The 23,074-nt window shown below is 41.5% G+C and overlaps 1 protein-coding gene across 1 annotated transcript in view; it reads right to left on the bottom strand.

Annotated features, from left to right (window-relative positions):
• Window positions 1–12,115: 12,115 nt before the first annotated feature.
• The window catches only part of LOC118376621 (cytosolic carboxypeptidase 4), a 152,135-nt gene continuing 141,176 nt past the window's right edge, over window positions 12,116–23,074 (bottom strand). The window contains exon 24 of the mRNA XM_052465645.1: window positions 12,116–13,115. Within this exon, the coding sequence (XP_052321605.1) occupies window positions 12,833–13,115 (283 nt within the window). The 3' untranslated portion in view covers window positions 12,116–12,832. The remainder of the gene's footprint in view (window positions 13,116–23,074) is intronic.

Genomic DNA, 23,074 nt, shown 5'->3' with positions numbered 1-23,074 from the left:
ACAAAAACTTGACATTTATAATTTGAATTCAATGGCAGGTTGTGTACATGTTGAGAAATATGTCAGTCTTAAAGTTTCATCATCCTTACATACAGTGGGGAAAAAGAGTATTTAGTCAGCCACCAATTGTGCAAGTTCTCCCACTTAAAAAGATGAGAGACGCCTGTAATTTTCATCATAGATACACTTCAACTAAGACAGACAAAATGAGAAAAAAATACCAGAAAATCACATTGTAGGATTTTTAATGAATTTATTTGCCAATTATGGTGGAAAATAAGTATTTGGTCAATAACAAAAGTTTATCTCAATACTTTGTTATATACCCTTTGTTGGCAATGACAGAGGTCAAACGTTATCTGTAAGTCTTCACAAGGTTTTCACACACTGTTGCTGGTATTTTGGCCCATTCCTCCATGCAAATCTCCTCTAGAGCAGTGATGTTTTGGGGCTGTTGCTGGGCAACACGGACGTTCAACTCCCTCCAAAGTTTTTCTATGGGGTTGAGATTTGGAGACTGGCTAGGCCACTCCAGGACCTTGAAATGCTTCTTACGAAGCCACTCCTTCGTTGCCCGGGCGGTGTGTTTGGGATCATTGTCATGCTGAAAGACCCAGCCACGTTTCATCTTCAAAGCCCTTGCTGATGATAGGCTTTGTTACTTTGGTCCCAGATCTCTGCCGGTCATTCACTAGGTCCCCCCGTGTGGTTCTGGGATTTTTGCTCACAGTTCTTGTGATCATTTTGGCCCCACGGGGTGAGATCTTGCGTGGAGAACCAGATCAAGGGAGATTATCAGTGGTCTTGTATGTCTTCCATTTCCTAATAATTGTTCCCACAGTTGATTTCTTCAAACCAAGCTGCTTACCTATTGCAGATTCAGTCTTCCCAGCCTGGTGCAGGTCTACAATTTTGTTTCTGGTGTCCTTTGACAGCTCTTTGGTCTTGGCCATAGTGGAGTTTGGAGTGTGACTGTTTGAGGTAGTGGACAGGTGTCTTTTATACTGATAACAAGTTCAAACAGGTGCCATTAATACAGGTAACGAGTGGAGGACAGAGGCGCCTCTTAAAGAAGAAGTTACAGGTCTGCGAGAGCCAGAAATCTTGCTTGTTTGTAGGTGACGAAATACTTATTTTCCACCATAATTTGCAAATAAATTCATTAAAAATTCTACAATGTGATTCTCTGGATTTTTCCCCCTCATTTGGTCTGTCATAGTTGAAGTGTACCTATGATGAAAATTACAGGCTTCTCTCATCTTTTTAAGTGGGAGAACTTGCACAATTGGTGGCTGACTAAATACGTTTTGGCCCCACTGTACGTAAGACAAGCCATCAGAGATAGGGTACGGTGAAGGAGTTGGCGACTGTAAAAATGTAGCACGGATTTGTATGCCATTTCTGCTCCAGGCAACATTGTGCAAGATCACCTTCTCTACGTGACTTGTCAACTGATACAGCCTCGCCTGTATGTCCCCTTAAAATTCATCAGCTTACAGTATATCAATGAAATGCATCAGTTTACAGTGTATCAATGAAATTCTGATAATGAGTGGAATATTGTTATAATAAACCCAGGTATTTCAGCAGTGCATTGTACACTACACTATAATTCCAAATGGTAGAACATTGAATGACTGTTTCCACTTTGTCTTATTGAAGCACACTGGCTGATGAGAATGATGCCGTATTATTTAGTCAAGGTATGCGTGAAGGGCTGTAGGGAGTCAGGCGCAGGAGAGCAGATAGTTGGTAGTAACACAGAGACTTTTATTTGGCGAACCAAACGCACATGGCACAAACAAACACAAAATACGGGCTAAACATAACCCTGCGTGACAGCCTAAAGTGCGCATACAATGAACACAGAATAAACAATACCACACAAAGACATGGGGGAAAACAGAGGGTTAAATACACAACACATAATGAGGGAAATGAGAAACAGGTGTGTGGGAAAACAAGACAAGACAAATGGAAAATGAAAAATGGATCGGCGATGGCTAGAAGACCGGCGACGTCGACCGCCGAGCACCGCCCGAACAAGGAGAGGCATCGACTTCGGCAGAAGTCCTAACATATTTACAGCCACATCCATTAGAGGATTTGGTTTTGCCTTCCAACATAAATGTATGCCAAAAATATAGAAATGGACAGTACTTATCAAACTATATATACTAGGCACTGCATCATTTTGGTTCAGTAGTTATCAGTTTTGAACTATTTTTATTATTAAGTGAAGTCGATTTTATTAACAACATTTTACATGAAAATCCTATAGAAAGTGAATATTTCATTTTGAAAAGCAGATGCTTAGATTGAAGTTGAAAGAGTGATTTGGTGCAGTGAACTAACAACTAACTCTCACCCCCCAAAAAACTAAAACAGTGACGATTGCCAATGCCCAATACAATCAGGCAAGTGTTAATCAGGCATGAAATGTTCTTGGTCTTGTACAAGGGACTGTTCCCAGTGAGAGTGGGTTAATGGGCCATATACTGTATGCAAGTAGACTTAACTACATCCAGATGGCCTTTAGCCAAAACATATCCTGCTCCATGAACTTCTTGCTTTGGTCGCTATGCAGCACGACCGATTAAGCACATACACCAACTTCTTTAGAAATTATGATCTAATCAACATTGCTTTTTTAAACCAATGACTTTGAAATGATGTACTCTTTCAACTACACAAAGAACAACTTCTCAACGCAGGTTCTGTGTGAGGAGTCAACGTGACGTTTCATAGTATGTGGACCACTTTCCCCCAACTATTAAGGCCAGGGATGTTTTCTTCAATCCTGTGCTCTGTTCTTGTGCTTTCCTCCAGTCTGGCTCTAAAAGCCACCTCACTCTCTCTCTGCCAGACATTCATTATTGTGAGTAGTGCACATTTGGAAAGTTCCCTGTGGTTTCTTAAGGGTAGAATACTATCCCCATCCACCATGAACAGGAAAAGTGGTCAATTATGCACTACAGGCAAATTTAACACCGGTAATTTGATGTAGCTCTATTCTTCGTCTCTTATCGCCAGGTACAGAGATGCCCAAATCTAAGGCACAGTTGAAAGCAATGTGTGTGCTGGAGCAGAGACAGATAGACTGGATGGGTGGCACTAAACAGTTATTTGAGGGAGTCACATTTTAAAATAAATTATAGCTTTATTAGGTGCCTGTGAGATGAACAGTGAACCTTCTGCACAATTAGTGAAGCGACGAAGAGCGATCTGTAGATTTAGGACAATTATTATAGGGATTTGTATAATCATCTGTGTATTACATTGACATAACCAAAGTAGCGAGTGATCACCAAACATATGTTGTTATGTCAGCAACATATGAGAAGTGTTGTCTCAGAACAGACTTTGGAGGATGTGCCTGTAAAGTTGACAAGAATAGGAGGGAACGACCAGCAAACTTAGACTGGATCTGCTTTGACAGCAACAGAGCTGAAATGGGAACACACAACAGCTAAGACAGAATAATGAAGTGACAAGGAAAGAATAGTCAATAATGTGGGCGGTCTGTCTGACCAATGCATTATTCACTACAACGCCTATCTACCTGCAATACATGACCAAAAGTATGTGAACGTCTCATTCCAAAATCATGGGCATTAATATGGAGTTGGTCCCCCATTAGCCGCTGTAACACTCTTCTGGGAAGGCTTTCCACTAGATGTTGGAACATTGCTGCGGTGACATGCTTCCATTCAGCCACAAGAGCATTAGTGAGGTTGGCACTGATGTTGGGCGATTAGACCAGGCTCGCAGTCGGCATTCTAAGTTGTTCAAGTTGTTCAAGGTCAGGGCTCTGTGCAGGTCAGTCAAGATCTTCCACACCAATCTCGACAAATCATTTCTGTATCGACCTTGCTTTGTGCACGGGGGAATTGCCATGCTGAAACAGGAAAGGGCCTTCCCCAAACTGTTGCCACAAAGTTGGAAGCACAGGATTGTCTAGAATGTCATTGTATGCTATAGTGTTAAGATTTCCCTTCACTGGAACTAAGTGGCATAGCCCGTAACATGAAAAACAGCTCCAGACCATTATTCCTCCTCCACCAAACTTTACAGTTGGCACTATGCATTCGGGCAGGTAGCATTCTCCTGGCATCTGCCAAACCGAGATTCGTCCGTGGGTCTGTCAGATGGCGAAGAGGGATTCATCACTCCAGAGAACGCATTTCCATCGCTCCAGAGTCCAATGGTGGCGAGCTTTACACCACTCCAGCTGACACTTGGCATTGCACATGGTGATCTTAGGCTTCTGTGCAGCTGCTCGGCCAAGGAAACCCATTTCATGAAGCTCCCGACGAACTGTTCTTGTGTTGACGTTGCTTCAGAGGCAGTTTGGAACTCAGTAGTGAGTGTTGCCAGTGAGAATTTTTACACACTACGCACTTCAGCACTCGGCGGTCACATTCTGTAAGCTTGTGTGGACTATGACGGTGCTACAGTGAAAGTCACTGAGCGCTTCAGTAAGGCCATGTTTATCTATGGAGATTTCATGGCTGTTTGCTCGATTTCATAAGCTGTCAGCAACCGGTGTGGCTGAAATAGCAGAATCCACTCATTTGAAGGGGTGTCCACATACTTTTGTATATATAGTGTACCTTCCCTACCTGTGTACTTCTATTTACTTAGCAGATGTAAGCCATTGCCCTAGGAATTCCAAAAAGAATAAGAGGATACTTTGAGTGATATCTTCCCGTTGAAAATGAAATGTGTTTGTTCGGTAATGAATAAAGCATGTGCTCATCAGAGAAGAAGGTGGGGATGCTGAAAAATACTGAAAGAAACATGAGCCAAACATGAATAATTAAACAAAACCTTGACATGTGAAGTCATTATGTTCTGTTGCAGACTCTTGTATGGCAGTGTGCAGGATGTGTTTATGTTAACATGTCTAGAAAATTCCTTGACCTCTCTCTGCCCTGATGCTAGAGTCAGTAGGTCCTGAGGAACATACAGTGGTTCTCAAGCAGTTATGTTTTTAAAGTGTTGAAAAGTACCTGCCATATGTAAAACTAACAGAAATGGCTGAACAGAGAGTAGTTGAGTCCATCGAAAGAGAACACAATTGGCACCAAACAGGGCTGTATAGAAGAATCAATAGGACATTTCTGTGGACAGAAAACTGGCGAGAGAGTTGAATTAGTCAAAGTGCATCGACACCCCCAAAAAAACGAACTTGCTTTGCTGAGGGGATTTCTATTTTGCTGATAAGCCCAGCATTGCATTGTCATTAAAAGGTGATTTTAATTTGTTTTAGAGGATTGGACCAATTTCATTTAACCATCAAAAATCACCCCACCCACTGCGACACATTTGTTGTCAGAATGGAACCGCTAAAACATATCTGAGACCAAAGTGTTTTTGATATATGTTGTTATTGAACCGGCATTACTGAGCAGATGCATCCAGCACTGATATCAGTCATTGGACAGTACAGGCTCTGATTAAATCTCAATTACAGATAATCCCTGTGGTGGCTGATAATGGAATTTCAGATGCAGGGAACTTGGCAATCAATGTGGAATGGTCACCATCAGAGAGTTCTGAGAGCTCTTAAAGACATGGAATGAAATTGGATTAGAGCAACAGTTACAACAATAAATCAGGATAATGAAAACAGGGCCGAGTCAATTTAAGGAAAGTGTAATCTCCATTGGCTAATCATGCACCATCCTTATCGTAACATTTCCAATATGGTTGAATACTCACCTGATTTATTGTAGTTGTTTAGGTTAAGCTAAATATTGATTGTTATTAGGTGGGACTTGCGAAGCAAATGTCCAAACTTTACATCTTCGTCATACTTCTTCTTCTTCTTCTTCATGCTACTCCTCTTACACCATTTAACTTCTTGGATATAGGGGGCACTCTTTTAATCTATGGTTAACAAAACGTTCCCGTTTTAAACAAGATATTTTGTCACGAAAATATGCTTGACTATGCATATAATTGACAGCTTTGGAAAGAAAACACTCTGACGTTTCCAAAACTGCAAATATATTGTCTGTGAGTGCCACAGAACTAATGCTACAGGCGAAACCAAGATTACATTTCATACAGGAAGTGCCCCAGATTTTGAATGCGCTGTGTTCCAATGTCTCCTTATATGGCTGTGTATGGGTCACGAATGAGCTTAGAGTTTCTGTCGTTTCCCCAAGGTGTCGACAGCATTGTGACGTATTTGTAGGCAAATCATTGGAAGATTGACCTTAAGAGACTACATCTACCAGGTGGCCGCTTGGTGTCCTCTGTTGCAATTATTGCGTAATCTCCAGCTGCGTGTATTTTTCGTTTGCTTCGAGGAGAAACACAGCTGCCACGAATGATTTATCATCGAATAGATATGTGAAAAACACCTTGAAGATTGATTCTAAACAACATTTTCCATGTTTCTGTCGATATTATGGAGTTAATTTGGTAAAAAGTTCGGCGTTGTAGAGACTGCATTTTCAGATTTTTTTCTTAGCCAAGCGTGATGAACAAAACGGAACGATTTCTCCTACACAAATAATATTTTTGGAAAAAAGGAACATTTGCTATCTAACTGAGAATCTCCTCATTGAAAACATTCGAAGTTCTTCAAAGGTAAATTATTTTATTTGAATGCTTTTCTTGTTTTTGTCAAAATGTTGCCTGCTGAATGCTAGGCTTAATGCTATGCTAGCTATCAATACTCTTACATAAATGCTTGTGTAGCTATGGTTGAAAAGCATATTTTGAAAATCTGTTGTTAACTTTTTATTTTACCTTTATTTAACTAGGCAAGATCAGTTAAGAACAAATTCTTATTTTCAATGACGGCCTAGGAACAGTGGGTTAACTGCCTGTTCAGGGGCAGAATGACAGATTTGTACCTTGTCAGCTCAGGGGTTTGAACTTGCAACCTTCCGGTTACTAGTCCAATGCTCTAACCATTAGGCTACGCTGCCGCCCCAAAGGCTAAGCTTGTGAGTGAATATATTTCTTTCATTTCATTTGCGATTTTCATGAATAGTTAACGTTGCGTTATGGTAATGAGTTTGAGGCTATAATTACGCTCCCGGATACGGGATTGCTCGGCAGCTAGAGGTTGAAAAAGGGTGAGCTATTTACCTATAGACTATGTGCTGCAGCGATCGGTTAGCTGCTCGGATAGCTGATGCTTCAGTTGGTGAGGAGATAAAAGTCTCAACTTCAGCGATTTTTGCAATTCGGTTAGCTAGAAACACCATTCAAACTTTAAAACCTGTCTGGATTGATTTGCTTACATTTACATTTTTATATATATCTATTTATTTAAAAAAATAAAATAAAAATTTATTTTTATTTCACCTTTATTTAACCAGGTAGGCTAGAAACGCCATTCAAACTTTAAAACCTGTCTGGATTGATTTGCTTACATTTACATTTTTATATATATATCTATTTATTTAAAAAAACTAAATGAACCCCTTTTTCTCCCCAATTTCATGGTGTCCAATTGTTGTAGTACTATTTATATTTTTTGTAAACTTTTACTTTACTTGTCACGATCGTCGTAAGAAGCGGACCAAAGCAAGGCTGCCTCTGATTTGCCTCTGATCTGGTGGACTCACAAAACCCAAATGCTTCTATTTCTATTCAAGTACAGTGCATTCGGAAAGTATTCAGACCCCTTGACTATTTACATATATATATATATTTTTTAAACTCTACAGCCTTATTTAAACATGTATTAAATTGGGGGGTTTTCCGCCTCATCAATCTATGCACAATATGTTTTTAGAAATGTTTGCACATTTTAAAAAGTCAAGTGAGTGTGCATAGAGTCAGTGCAAGAGAGACAGTGCAAAGAAAATAGATAAATAAATACAATATAAAGGGGGTCAGTTTCAATAGTCCGGGCAGCCATTTGATTAATGTGGTGATTTGGTGTAGCAGGCCAGTGGGAAAGTCTCCAACTCAATCAGTCATGATCAACAATTTGAGATACAGAGAAACAATGATATTGGGCAGACACACAGTTCCCTCTCTGCAGGCTGCAGATCGAAGAATATGCTTTTATTTCTCTAACAGTATCCATTAACTAATTCACTGGCATGTTCCTCAGATTCTAACCTTTGTAAAGCAATCCAAGTCTGTTTGCTTCAGAAATATTCCACATTGATATGAAGTAGAGAACTAATTCAGATATTAGAATGAAGTATGTATTTTTATTGATGAGTGCACTATTGTGGAAGATCAATCAATATTTGTTATTTTATCAGGTAAGTTGAGTGAGAACACATTCCCATCTAGGGACTGACCAGGACCAACCCTGCTAGCTTCAGAAGCAAGCCAGCAGTGGGATGCAGGGTGGTATGCTGCTGGCTAAGCCATGATGTAACAACTCATGAATATTCTACAAATGTTCTTACGTATTTTCAACAAAAGAGCACTTATCATGAGCAATTCCCTGATAGTACAACATGGAGAAAAATCTAGAATAACACGTGAAGCAGAAACCAAATCTCACATGTACTAGTGTTGCACCCTTATGAAAGCCATTGACCTGGATTACTCAACATTCATCTGCAAAAAATGCATAAAATATCAATCTTAACCGCTGAAGACTGAGGATGTGGAAGAGGGCATCTCCAAAGCAAATAATTAGTCTAATGTAATGTCATAGACATGATCATATGCAGTTGAAGTCGGATGTTTACATACACTTCGGTTGGAGTCATTAAAACTTGTTTTTCAACCACTCCACAAATTTATTGTTAACAAACTATAGTTTTTGCAAGTCGGTTAGGACATCTACTTTGTGCATGACACAAGTCATTTTTCCAACAATTTTTATTAACAGACAGATTATTTCACTTATAATTCACTGTAGGGCAGAAGTTTATATACACTAAGTTGACTGTGCCTTTAAACAGCTTGGAAAATTCCAGAAAATTATGCCAAGGCTTTAGAAGCTTCTGATAGGCTAATTTACAATTGGAGGTGTACCTGTGGATGTATTTCAAGGCCTATCTTCAAACTCAGTGCCTCTATGCTTAGCATCATGGGAAAATCAAAAGAAATCAGCCAAGACCTCAGAAAAAAAATTGTAGACCTCCACAAGTCTGTTTCATCCTTGGGAGCAATTTCCAAATCGCTGATGGTACCACTTTCATCTGTATAAACAGTAGTATGCAAGTATAAACATGGGACCATGCAACTGTCATACCGCTCAGGAAGGAGACGCATTCTGTCTCCTAGAGATGAACGTACTTTGGTGCGAAAAGTGCAAATCAATCCCAGAACAACAGCAAAGGACCTTGTGACGATGATAGAGGAAACAGGTACAAAAGTATCTATATCCACATTAAAAAGAGTCCTATATCGACATAACCTGAAACGCCACTCAGTGAGAAAGAAGCAACTGCTCCAAAACCGCCATAAAAAAGCCAGACTACGGTTTGCAACTGCACATGGGGACAAGGATCATACTTTTTGGAGAAATGTCCTCTTGGCTGATGAAACGAAAATTGTCGTAATGACCATCATCAATAAACAAATCATTAAAATCCAGACAGAAAATATTTACACAAGAAGCAATCTAATATCACACAATCAAACACTCAGTCGTTTAGTTAAATTCACCATTCTGCGATTCTCACTGTTAAACATCGCATGGCATTTCAACACAACAGCTCTTTATGTCATCATTTGATCTGATCAGTCAACGCCAATTTTTTTTCTAAAGTAATCTAGTATCATTTCATTTCAATCCAATAAGCAAAAAATAAAACTGTACCATTCTTCATGTTAAATTACTTAAACTACTTGCAAGTTGAAGAACACCATCCCAACCGTGAAGCACGGGGGTGGCAGCATCATGTTGTGGTGGTGCTTTGCTGCAGGAGGGACTGGTGTACTTCAGAAAATAGATTGCATCATGAGGAAGGGAAATTATGTGGATATATTGAAGCAACATCTCAAGACATCAGTCACGAAGTTAAACTTGGTCGCAAATGGGTCTTCCAAATGGATAATGACCCCAATCATACTTCCAAATTTGTGGCAAAATGGCTTAAGGACAAAGTCAAAGTATTGGAGTGGCCATCACAAAGCCCTGACCTCAATCCTATAGAAATTTTGTGGGCAGAACTGAAAAAGTGTGTGCGAGCTAGGAGGCCTACAAACCTGATTCAGTTACACCAGCTCTGTCAGGAGGAATGGGCCAAAATTCACCCAACTTATTGTGGGAAGCTTGTGGAAGGCAACCCGAAACGTTTGACCCAAGTTAAACAATTTAAAGGCAATGCTACCAAATACTAATTGAGTGTATGTAAACTTCTGACCCACGGGGAATGTGAAGAAATAAATAAAAGCTGAAATAAATCATTGTCTCTACTATTATTCTGACATTTCACATTCTTAAAATAGAGGGGTGATCCTAACTGACCTAAAACAGGGAATTTTTACTGGGATTAAATGTCAGGAATTGTGAAAACTGAGTTTAAATGTAGTTGGCTAAGGTGTATGTAAATTTCCGACTTCAACTGTAGCTTTGAAGGCCTCTCTACAGGGCTTCCCTATACGGAGGGCAGGCGGTGCCTGGGACGTAATGGTGGACTGAATCAGCTATGAAGAGTCAGGCAGTGCTGGAATGAAACACTAATTAAGAAATGCAGTCGTGTGTGCAGGCGGAACTAGTCCTAGCTCTGCTCGCAGCATGCCAATGAAGGCTGGCTTACCTCTCTGTGATCAGGTAGCTCACCAGGATCTAATTAGACCATCTATCTGCAAAGGGAATGAGATTACAGGACAGTGCTGGGCACTGCGCTGCATTCGTTATGTGTCGCAGTAAAGGCAGGCGTGTAGGTCATAGCTAAGTCATTACGTCTATTCAAATTGATCAAACTCTGACACAGCGTATTAATAGAACAATAAAAAAGACGACATCAAGCAGATAGCTGCCTATAGTGTTATATTCTGTAGCCGATCCACTGGAGACCGTTTTTATGAGACTAACGACCAGAAAACCACTTCATGGTAGACGGATGAATTACTGTATTTATCAGTATCTTTTCACAGTTTATCTCGTCTCCAAATCAGATGCCCCAGGTCATCCAACAAAACCAACACCCAGGATGCAATGAAGATTCTGACTGGTTCAGCCAAGAAACGCTGGCGAAGCGCTGACATTCATCATGCCAAGGTGGCATCCGCATCAGCCTGTATCAGTCATTTCCTATAACCTACTGGACAGTACCACATCTTCTCACCTGGAAATTGATATGCTGCAGGAGAGTTGATGATCAGAGCCAAGGAAATTGTGTTTTCATGTTTTTTTTTCTAACAAAAGGGTGGACTTTTCAAGACTGCAATATGTGTCAACAGTTAAAGCACAGCTGCAACTATCAGTGTACTACATGTGATGAATAGCAATATATATATATAATATAATCTAGCTATAATGGCTACAGCCTTGGGGGGGTCAACAGTAACAATGAACCATCAACCTTCAGGGCCCCAATGTCAGTGTGCAGGTCTGCCCATTGAGTCTGTAGTGATAGGATTAGCTAAGAGCCTACAGGGCCACACTGCAAGTAGCCCAATGTCATTGTGAGAGAGCCTGACAGCCTCTGGCTTTGTCCCAGATGGCACCCTATTCACTATTTAGTGCACTACTTTTTATCAGGGCCCTTGTCAAAAGTACCGCACTAAATTGGAAATAGGGTGCCATTTGGGATGAAGCCTCTGATTCCTCTGCTCCTCGGGACACACTGAAAGGATCCTCACAATGCCAAGGAAGCCAGGCCAGCCAAAATAAGACAAATCTATCAGTCTGCCTGGAATAATGCAGTGTGTGGCAAGGCCAGTGAGCCGCTGTGGAGGTCAGTGTTCCTGTTGGCTTCCTGTCTGTGGGAGACGGCTGAGCAGATCTGGATTGGAATCTCTGATGCAGGGTGGTGGAAACATGAACCCCCCCATGGATCACCGTTCCTTCTTTTGGTGGCTGTGTGACACACTTCACAGTTTCCTCAAAGGTTTTCTTCTTGCCTTTGTATTTTTCCAACAGAACTGAGCGGTAGGACCGTAGGACCCGACTACTTGGCTGTGATGGCGTGTACAGTACAATATCAAGTAATACACAAGGAACGACTGATTCAATAAAAGTCTATTTTATTGTAGTGCTCTTCGGCTCCAACATATTTAAGAGGAAGGAAAATGGAACATGTATAACGAACAGTTACTACTCAATACTATCGTCTTTAGACATTATGAAAACGGTCAACTAGCAAAATCTGTTTAGTTATACAAATACTTCATATTTATATAATTTCAAAAAATATAAATATATTTTCCCCCAAAGTAACTACAGTTTGCTGGTTAGCACTATGTAAATGCATTGCAGGTTATGAATGTTAAAAATATAACAATGCTTATGGTGGCCTGTTATTTTGGAACTTAGATCATACTGCATGTAAATAATAGGTAAACATTGTGACAGCCCCACCCTATTTCTGATGTATTTGATACATTTACTATACACAAATAATATAAATATAATCTCATATAATATAATACTGTCTAGTTCCCTACTTCACCCATATACCCATTTACAGTAGGCTCTCTGTGGAGAATATAGCCTCAACAAGCCCACGTCATGCCGGACTGTCCACATGCATCTCATACAAAGGCAAATACAAATCATACAAAGCCATTGTCCACTATTCTACTGCTATAGTTTATATATCCACTGTTCTGAAAGCCGAAGGGAAATAGCCACTAACTTAGCAACCATATACATTAGAATTTCCATAATCAAATGTATTATTAAAAAAAGGAAATAAGTGCTTTGGGGGAATGTCCTTGTGAGACCTTAGCTCAGATATTGTCCATTTGAAATGTTCATCCCATTGCATGGGCTCCTCTTGATGTTCAGAGTCTCTTGGCCTATCAAGTGAGGATAGAGGCGGGACTTCATTGAGCATTGTCGACTGTTCCCGGTTGTCTGGTGCTCTTCCTCATCATCTTCCTCCTCCTCAGCGCTGGATGTGTTGCCATTGACCTCAGAGTCCAGATCATTTCTGTTGGGCTCGGGGAAGCTGTCATTCAGGTACTCAATTTCCTCTACACAAGGTGGCTCATCATCCTCGAAGCAGCTGGAGAGAGAAGAGCATAGGAGAGGAGAGGAGAGCAGAAGAGAGGAGAGCAGAGGAAAGGTGAGGAGAGGAGAGCAGATGAAAGGTGAGCAGAGGAAAACAGAGGAGAGCAGAGCAGAGCACAGCAGAGCAGAGCAGAGGAGGGGAGGGGAGGGGAGGGGAGGGGAGGGGAGGGGAGGGGGAGAGGGAGAGGAGAGGAGAGGAGAGGAGAGAGAAGAGAAGAGAAGAGAAGAGAAGAGAAGAGAAGAGAAGAGAAGAGAAGAGAAGAGAAGAGAAGAGAAGAGAAGAGAAGAGAAGAGAGAGAGAGAGAGGAGGAGGAGAGGAGAGGAGAGGAGAGGAGAGGAGAGGAGAGGAGAGGAGAGGAGAGGAGAGGAGACAGTCAGTTAACCAAGGAAATTGATGGCTTAATGAAGGGAGTGGAGCAGAGTACAGTAAATCAATAACTACCGTTTTGGTGATTAACACCACCAAAAGCTTCCATACATTTCCATCTCCTCTTACACACTGTGACATGTCAGTTCTACCACCTTGCTTCACAGCACAGTCATAGTTCCCCAGTCATTTCCAGTGAGCCTGAGCTCATTGACATCCTTGGCATGAGCCACAGAGTCAGGCTGTAACTCATTCATATCCTTAGAGGGGTTATTACAGACAGAAGCAGGATCTGAGTACTGCAAACCGAGCATACACTGTAGTAAATGCTGGGTTTGGATTGGGTGTGTTATCATTGAGATGTCTGATTAGACAACACAATATGTAGTGTCGGGAAAAACGCCACTACTTCCTCAATATCAGAAACGTTGTGTCCAAAAACCACATTAGTGTAATGCTGTTTGAGATTATGCTAGTTACAATGCAAGCTGAGGTCATGCTGTTGGATTGGTGTCTGTGTGTTAGTGGAAGTTCCTCAGAGGAGGAAGGGGAGGACCATCCTAGTCAGTGATTTTCTGAAAAATAAAATAGTGAAACATAGATAAAACTATACTATACTCAATCACTTTTTATAGCTACTGTTTACAGGCCTCCTGGGCCATATACAGCGTTCCTCATTGAGTTCCCTGAATTCCTATTGGACCTTGTGGTCATAGCAGATAATATTCTAATCTTTGGTGACTTTAATATTCACATGGAAAAGTCCACAGACCCACTCCAAAAGGCTTTCGGAGCCATCATCGACTCAGTGGGTTTTGTCCAACATGTCTCTGGACCTAGTTTTGTCCCATGGAATAAATGTTGTGGATCTTAATGTTTTTCCTCATAATTCTGGACTATCGGACCACCATTTTATGGACCACCATTTTTTATTGTTTGCAATTGCAACAAATAATCTGCTCAGACCCCAACCAAGGAACATCAAAAGTTGTGCTATAAATTGACAGACAACACAAAGATTCCTTGATGTCCTTCCAGATTCCCTCTGTCTACCCAAGGACGCTAGAGGACAATAATCAGTTAACCACCTAACTGAGGAACTCAATTTAACCTTGCGCAATACCCAAGATGCAGTTGCACCCCTAAAAACTAAAAACATTTCTCATAAGAAACTAGCTACCTGGTACACAGAAAATACCCGAGCTCTGAAGCAAGCTTCCAGAAAATTGGAACGGAAATGGCGCCACACCAAACTGGAAGTCTTCCGACTAGCTTGGAAAGACAGTACCGTGCAGTACCGAAGAAACCTTACTGCTGCTCGATCATCCTATTTTTCTAACTTAATTGAGGAAAATAAGAACAATCCGAAATTCCTTTTTGATACTGTCACAAAGCTAACTAAAAAGCAGCATTCCCCAAGAGAGGATGGCTTTCACTTCAGCAGTGATAAATTCATGAACTTCTTTGATGAAAAGATCATGATTATTAGAAAGCAAATTACGGACTCCTCTTTAAATCTGCGTATTCCTTCAAAGCTCAGTTGTCCTGAGTCTGCACAACTCTGCCAGGACCTAGGATCAAGAGAGACGCTCAAGTGTTTTTAGTACTATATCTCTTGACACAATGATGAAAATAATCATGGCCTCTAAGCCTTCAAGCTGCATACTGGATCCTATTCCAACTAAACTACTGAAAGAGCTGCTTCCTGTGCTTGGCCCTCCTATGTTGAACATAATAAACATCTATCTATCCACCGGATTTGTACCAGACTCACTAAAAGTGGCAGTAATAAAGCCTCTCTTGAAAAAGCCAAACCTTGACCCAGAAAATATAAAAAACTATCGGCCTATATTGAATCTTCCAGTCCTCTCAATTTTTTTTAGAAAAGGCTGTTGCGCAGCAACTCACTACCTTCCTGAAAACAAACAATGTATACGAAATGCTTCAGTCTGGTTTTTAGACGCCATCATAGCACTGAGACTGCACTTGTGAAGGTGGTAAAATTACCTTTTAATGGCATCAGACCGAGGCTCTGCATCTGTCCTCGTGCTCCTAGACCTTAGTACTGCTTTTGATACCATCGATCATCACATTCTTTTGGAGAGATTGGAAACCCAAATTGGTCTACACGGACAAGTTCTGGCCTGGTTTAGATCTTATCTGTCGGAAAAATATCAGTTTGTCTCTGTGAATGGTTTGTCCTCTGACAAATCAACTGTAAATTCCGGTGTTCCTCAAGGTTCCGTTTTAGGACCACTATTGTTTTCACTATATATTTTACCTCTTGGGGATGTCATTCGAAAACATAATGTTAACTTTCACTGCTATGTGGATGACACACAGCTATACATTTCAATGAAACATGGTGAAGCCCCAAAATTGCCCTCGCTAGAAGCATATGTTTCAGACATAAGGAAGTGGATGGCTGCAAACGTTCTACTTTTAAACTCGGACAAAACAGAGATGCTTGTTCGTGGTCCCAAGAAACAAAGAGATCTTCTGTTGAATCCGACAATTAATCTTAATGGTTGTACAGTCGTCTCAAATAAAACGGTGAAGGACCTCGGCGTTACTCTGGACCCTGATCTCTCTTTTGAAGAACATATCAAGACCATTTCAAGGACAGCTTTTTTTCCATCTACAGAAACGTTCTGTCCAAAAATGATGCAAAAAAATTAATCCATGCTTTTGTCACTTCTAGGTTAGACTACTGCAATGCTTTACTTTCCGGCTACCCGGATAAAGCACTAAATAAACTTCAGTTAGTGCTAAATACGGCTGCTAGAATCCTGACTAGAACCAAAAAATGTGATCATATTACTCCAGTGCTAGCCTCTCTACACTGGCTTCCTGTCAAAGCAATGGCTGATTTCAAGGTTTTACTGCTAACCTACAAAGCATTACATGGGCTTGCTCCTACCTATCTCTCTGATTTGGTCCTGCCGTACATACCTACACGTACGCTACGGTCACAAGACGCAGGCCTCCTAATTGTCCCAAGAATTTCTAAGCAAACAGCTGGAGGCAGGGCTTTCTCCTATAGAGCTCCATTTTTATGGAATGGTCTGCCTACCCATGTAAGAGACACAAACTTGGTCTAAACATTTACGTCTTTACTGAAGACTCATCTCATCAGTGGGTCATATGATTGAGTGTAGTCTGGCCCAGGAGTGGGAAGGTGAATGGAAAGGCTCTGCAGCAACGAAACGCCCTTGCTGTCTCTGCCTGGCCGGTTCCCCTCTTTCCACTGGGATTCTCTGGCTCTAACCCTATTACAGGGGCTGAGTCACTGGCTTACTGGGGCTCTTTCATACCGTCCCTGGGAGGGGTGCGTCACTTGAGTGGGTTGAGTCACTGATGTGATCTTCCTGTCTGGGTTGGCGCCCCCCCCCCCCCTTAGGTTGTGCCGTGGCGGAGATCTTTGTGGGCTATACTCGGCTTTGTCTCAGGATGGTAAGTTGGTGGTTGACCACCCTCTAGTGGTGTGGGGCCTGTGCTTTGGCAAAGTGGGTGGGGTTATATCCTTCCTGTTTGGCCCTGTCTGGGGGTATCCTCAGATGGGGCCACAGTGTCTCCTGACCCCTCCTGTCTCAGCCTCCAGTATTTATGCTGCAGTAGTTTAGGTGTCGGGGGGCTAGGGTCAGTTTGTTATATCTGGAGTACTTCTCCTGTCCTATTCGGTGTCATGTGTGAATTTAAGTGTGCCCTCTCTAATTCTCTCTTTCTCTCTTTCTTTCTCTCTCTCGGAGGACCTGAGCCCTAGGACCATGCCTCAGGACTACCTGACATGATGACTCTTTGCTGTCCCCAGTCAACCTGGCCGTGCTGCTGCTCCAGTTTCAACTGTTCTGCCTTATTATTATTCGACCATGCTGGTCATTTATGAACATTTGAACATCTTGGCCATGTTCTGTTATAATCTCCACCCGGCACAGCCAGAAGAGGACTGGCCACCCCTCATAGCCTGGTTCCTCTCTAGGTTTCTTCCTAGGTGTTGGCCTTTCTAGGGAGTTTTTCCTCGCCACCGTGCTTCTACACCTGCATTGCTTGCTGTTTGGGGTTTTAGGCTGGGTTTCTGTACAGCACTTTGAGATATCAGCTGATGTACGAAGGGCTATATAAATACATTTGATTTGATTTTGATTTGATTTACTATCTTCACATACTCCCAAATAACTGATTAAAACACATTTTTTGCAGTGAAGGTCTAGAGTAGCCACAACAGCACCCTCCAGGGCAGCACCATGATGTAGCCGTCTCCTCTGGGTACATTGACTTCAATACAAAACCCAGGAGGCTCGTGGTTCTCACCCCTTTCCATAGACTTACAGAATAATTATCACAGTAATTATCCGTACGACATCCTCCAACCTATCAGAGCTCTTGCAGTATGAACTAACATCTTGTCCATCCAATCAAATGATCAGAGAATTAATCTAGTACTGAAAGCATAAGGTACAGCTAGGTAGCACTGCAGTGCATAAAGTGTGGTGAGTAGTTGGCTCAAAGGGAGAGAAGAGTTTGGAACAAATTAATTTCTTCCAAAAATTAGGGAGAAGCAGCAGAGAGAGAGAGAGAGAGAGAGAGAGAGAGAGAGAGAGAGAGAGAGAGAGAGAGAGAGAGAGAGAGAGAGAGAGAGAGAGAGAGAGAGAGAGAAATCCATATCAGGGGATAAGTTTTTAATATTCTACAAAATATTTAGAGTTTTGTGGATATGCACCATATCGTGACAAATTCTGAATCCAATTGCATCTTGTGGACATACAGTATGTGATATTGGAATAACTTTGAATATCACCCATGGACATTTCCTGTGTCCGGATTAGGACTCATTCAATATCCTGAGATATATGACATCCTATTTTCTCTCATCATGTTGACAAATACTGACTGTATAGGTCGCATATCTGTGTTTTCTCAGCACATTCAAGATATGAAGCGATATTGTTTCCAGATATGCTTCTCTTGGTTGAGGTCCATATCCTGATCTTGATATGCTTTTTGATGTGCTGAAAATAAGGACTATTTCTGATGGAGTTCTGAGTTTTCAGCACATTATCAATAATTTGACAAACATGAAATCCATATTTTTCTTTCATGCACAAATAAATTCTCGATTCCCTCTGGCTATCAAACATGGTATGGCTGGATATAGACTCCTTAGATATCCTGAGATAGGCCTATGTGGACATCTTATTTTCTTTATAAGATTACAAGTACTGACAGTTGGCCTACATAAACTCAGCAAAAAAATAAACGTCCCCTTTTCAGGACCCTGTCTTTCAAAGATAATTCATAAAATCCAAATAACTTCACAGATCTTCATTGGATTTAACGCCGTTTCCCATGTTCAATGAACCATAAATAATAAATTGACATGCACCTGTGGAACAATTGTTAAGACACTAACAGCTTACAGACGGTAGGTAATTAAGGTCACAGTTATGAAAACTTAGGACACTAAAGAGGCCTTTCTACTGACGCTGGAAAATACCAAAAGAAAGATGCCCAGTTGCTCATCTGCATGAACGTGCCTTAGGCATGCTGCAAGGAGGCATGAGGACTGCAGATGTGGCCAGGGCAATAAATTGCAATGTCCGTACTGTGAGATGCCTAAAACAGCGCTACAGGGAGACAGGACAGACAGCTGATCGTCCTCGTAGTGGCAGACCATGTGTAACAACACCTGCACAGGATAGGTACATCCGAACCTCACACCTGCGGGACAGGTATAGGATGGCAACAACAACTGCCCAAGTTACACCAGGAATGCACAATCCCTCCATCAGTGCTCAGACTGTCCGCAATAGGCTGACAGAGGCTGGACTGAGGGCCTGTAGGCCTATTGTAAGGCAGGTCCTCACCAGACATCATCGGCAACAACGTCGCCTATGGGCACAAACCCACTGTTGCTGGACCAGACAGGACTCGCAAAAAGTGCTCTTCACTGACGGGTCGCAGTTTTGTCTCACCAGCGGTGATGGTCGGAATCTAGTTTATCGTCGAAGGAATGAGCATTACACTGAGGCCTGTATTTTGGAGGTGGAGGGTTCGTCATGGTTTGGGGCGGTGTGTCACAGCATCATTGGACTGAGCTTGTTGTCATCTCATAGCAAGGACGGGCAAATCTGGTGCAGTCCATGAGGAGGAGACACACTGCAGTACTTAATACAGCTGGTGGCCACACCAGATACTGACTGTTGCTTTTGATTTTTACCCCCCCCCCTTTGTTCAGGGACATATTATTCAATTTCTGTTAGTCACATGTCTGTGGAACTTCTTCAGTTTATGTCTCAGTTGTTGAATCTTGTTATGTTCATACAAATATTTACACATGTTAAGTTTGCTGAAAATAAACGCAGTTGACAGTGAGAGGACGTTTATTTTTTTGCTGAGTTTAGTAAATCTTCTCAGCACATACAATGCATATGCTCTTGACTAAGGTCCATATCAGGATCTTGATATACATTTTGATATTCTAAATAAGGACAAATCCTGATGCTTTTTTGAGTTTTGAGGCTAGCTAAATAATTTGACAAATATTTGATCCATATAATTCTTTCAGACACTAGCTATACTTTCAGTATTCCCTCCGGATAAAGTTGCACACAAACCAAAAGCTAAAAGCACTGTAACTGATAGAATTGCAATAAGAATCACACATTTTCTGTTTTGAATTTGGGCACCACAAATGAGTGTGCAAACGGTGTTTGCTCAAATTGACAACTGGAGAAACAAAGAAGTGAGAAGCTGTTCAGAAATTATCTCAAAGAATTTACCTCTAAAGTGAGTAACTCATTTGATTTATTTTAGTAACTAGATTGAAGAATGTTAGCTAAATCCAGTAAGGCTAGTTAATTAGCTAATTAGCTAACCTTGATAGGGGGTAGCCTAGCTAGCTAATAAATAATGAAATTGCCTTCCCTTCAGGATTTTTTTTTACCCCCAAGGAGACCTTTAAACATGTCTAGGCATATTTTGTATTCCTGATTAATATAAGCTAACTCCTTTATAGCTTGGCTAGCTAGCTTATTCTAGTTAGTTTTCTTATCATGAATGAAGCAGGTAGAGTAGCTACACTATATATACAAAAGTGTATGGACACCCCTTAGAATTAGTGGCTTTTTCAGCCACACGTGTTGCTGACAGGTGTACAAAATTGAGCACACAGTCTTGCGATCTCCACAGGTAAAATCATTTGGGAGCTGGACATTTCATGATTTGGATTCAGCCCATTTTTATCAGAATTACAAGGATTAATATTACATATCATGTAAGGATATCTATTGAAAGTATATATTTTTTATATATATGATCAGGTGATGACTACAGATATGATGCATTTCTGAATATATGCCTAAGTATAAAGGCTTAGATAATAGATGCACTACACCTGCTCGTTGAATATCTCATTCCAAAATCATGGGCATTAATATGGAGTTGGTCCCCCTTTGCTACTATAACAGCCTCCACTCTTCTGGGAAGGCTTTCCACTAGATGTTGGAGCATTGCTGTGGGGACTTGCTATAGCAGTAAAGGGGGGAATAACTCCATATTAGTGTCAGATATCTGGAAACATATAGATAAATATATTCCCTGATGATGACCTTTTTTGCAGTGTTTGTTGTATTTTTTTCTTCTTAATTTACCTTTCACTTACTTAGCTAATGCAGCTAATTTAGCCTACTCAATAACCTGACCCAAATAGAAAGGAATGCTATTTATGTTATTTAGCTTGCTAAGGCTATCCAACACTACAACTCTTTCAAATCAAGGTAATCTTTCGAATTTATACATTTATTGCCACCGTGGATCACCGGTGTAACAGCTAAACTGTTTACTGTAAACTGTACTGCGTGATTGCACACATGGATTGGATTGTGGATTGCTAGTTCTAGTTTGTTGGCTATAATGTTAATATGGTGACAACGATGTCGGCTGTGTAGCGGTTAGCGGTTATGGTATGAAGGTTTGGCTTGGAGAGGTTGGCGCCTGGTCACAGACAGCTGTTGGTTAGAGGAGGAGAGCACATAGAATTTTACAATGAGCGAAGGGATGATTCAGTGTGTGGCTGCTGAAAGTAAACTGTGTGTGCCGGTGATCAGGGGTGTATTAATTTAGCTAATTCTGTTGCAAAATGTTTCTTAAGCGGAAGCAAACAGTACGAAACAGGGAGGAACCTACCTGAATTTGTCCAATAGAAACTAATGATTAATCAAATTAAACCAAACAAAATTGTATTTTATTTGATCGAATCAAATTGTATTCATCACATGCACCAAATACAACATGCGTAGACTTTACCATGAAATGCTTACTTATGAGCTCTTTCCCAACAATGCAGATTTAAAAAGTAAGAACATTTGCAAATAAATATAGAAAATAGTATCACAATAAATACCAATAACGAGGCTATATACAAGGAGTACCGTAGAGAGTCAGTGCAAAAAGGGATAAATGCAAATAGTCCGTGTAGCCATTTGATTAACTGTTCGCAGTCGTATGGCTTGTGGGTAGAAGCTGTTCAGGAGCCTTTTAGTCCCAGACTTTCCATTGCTGTACCGCTTGTTGTGTGGTAGCAGAGTGAACTGTCTATGGCTTGGGGGGTTGGGTCTATGACCATTTTCAGGGCCTTCCTCTGACACCTACTGGTATAGAGTTCTGGATGGCAGGGAGCCCCGCCCCAGTGATGTACTGGGCCTCCCACATCACCCTCTGTAGCGCCTTGCAGTCTGATGCCAAGTAGTTGCCATACCAAGCGGTGATGCAGCAAGTCAATATGCTTTCAATGGTACAGCTGTAGAACCTTTTGAGGATATGAAGGCCCATGCCAAACATTTTCAGCCTCCTGAGGGGGAAAGAGGTGTTGTCGTATCTCACTCACAACTAAGTTGGTGTGTTTGGACCATGTTAATTCCTTAGTAATGTGGAAACCGATGAACTTGAAGCTCTCAACCCGCTCCACTATAACCCTGTCGATGTGGATGGGGGCGTGCTTGGCCATTCTTTTCCTGTAATCCACAACCAGCTCCTTTGTCTTGCTGACGTTGTGGGAGAGATTTTTGTCTTGGCACCACACTGCCAGGTCACTGACCTCCTCCCGATAGGTTGTGTCAGCCTCGTCGTCGGTGATCAGGCCTACCACCGTCGTGTCATCAGCAGATATATTAATGATGGTGTTGGAGTTGTGTACGGCCACGCAGTCGTGGGTGAACAGGGAGTACAGGAGGGAACAAAGCACGCACTCCAGTTGCAGAGGGAGGTGTTTAGTCCTGAGTTTAGGATGAGCTTGGAGGGCACTATGGTGTTGAAACCTATGCTGTACTCAATGAACAGCACTCTCACATAGTTGTTCCTTTTGTCCAGGTGGGAGAGTGCAGTGGGAAGTGCAATAGCGTCACCTGTGGATCTATTGAGGCAGTATGCAAATTGGAGTGGATCCAGGATGTCTGGGATGTTGGTGTTGATATGGCCATGACCAGCTTTTCAAAGCATTTCACGACTACAAATGTGACTGTCACAGATGTTGCTACACCTCAGATCAGCTAGATGCAGGCAAGAGTCACCTTCATTACTCCAATATGTCT

Source organism: Oncorhynchus keta, chromosome 17, assembly GCF_023373465.1.
Source record: "Oncorhynchus keta strain PuntledgeMale-10-30-2019 chromosome 17, Oket_V2, whole genome shotgun sequence".
In the NCBI taxonomy this organism is placed as follows: domain Eukaryota; kingdom Metazoa; phylum Chordata; class Actinopteri; order Salmoniformes; family Salmonidae; genus Oncorhynchus; species Oncorhynchus keta.
This window is presented reverse-complemented; position numbering and strand designations above follow the sequence as displayed.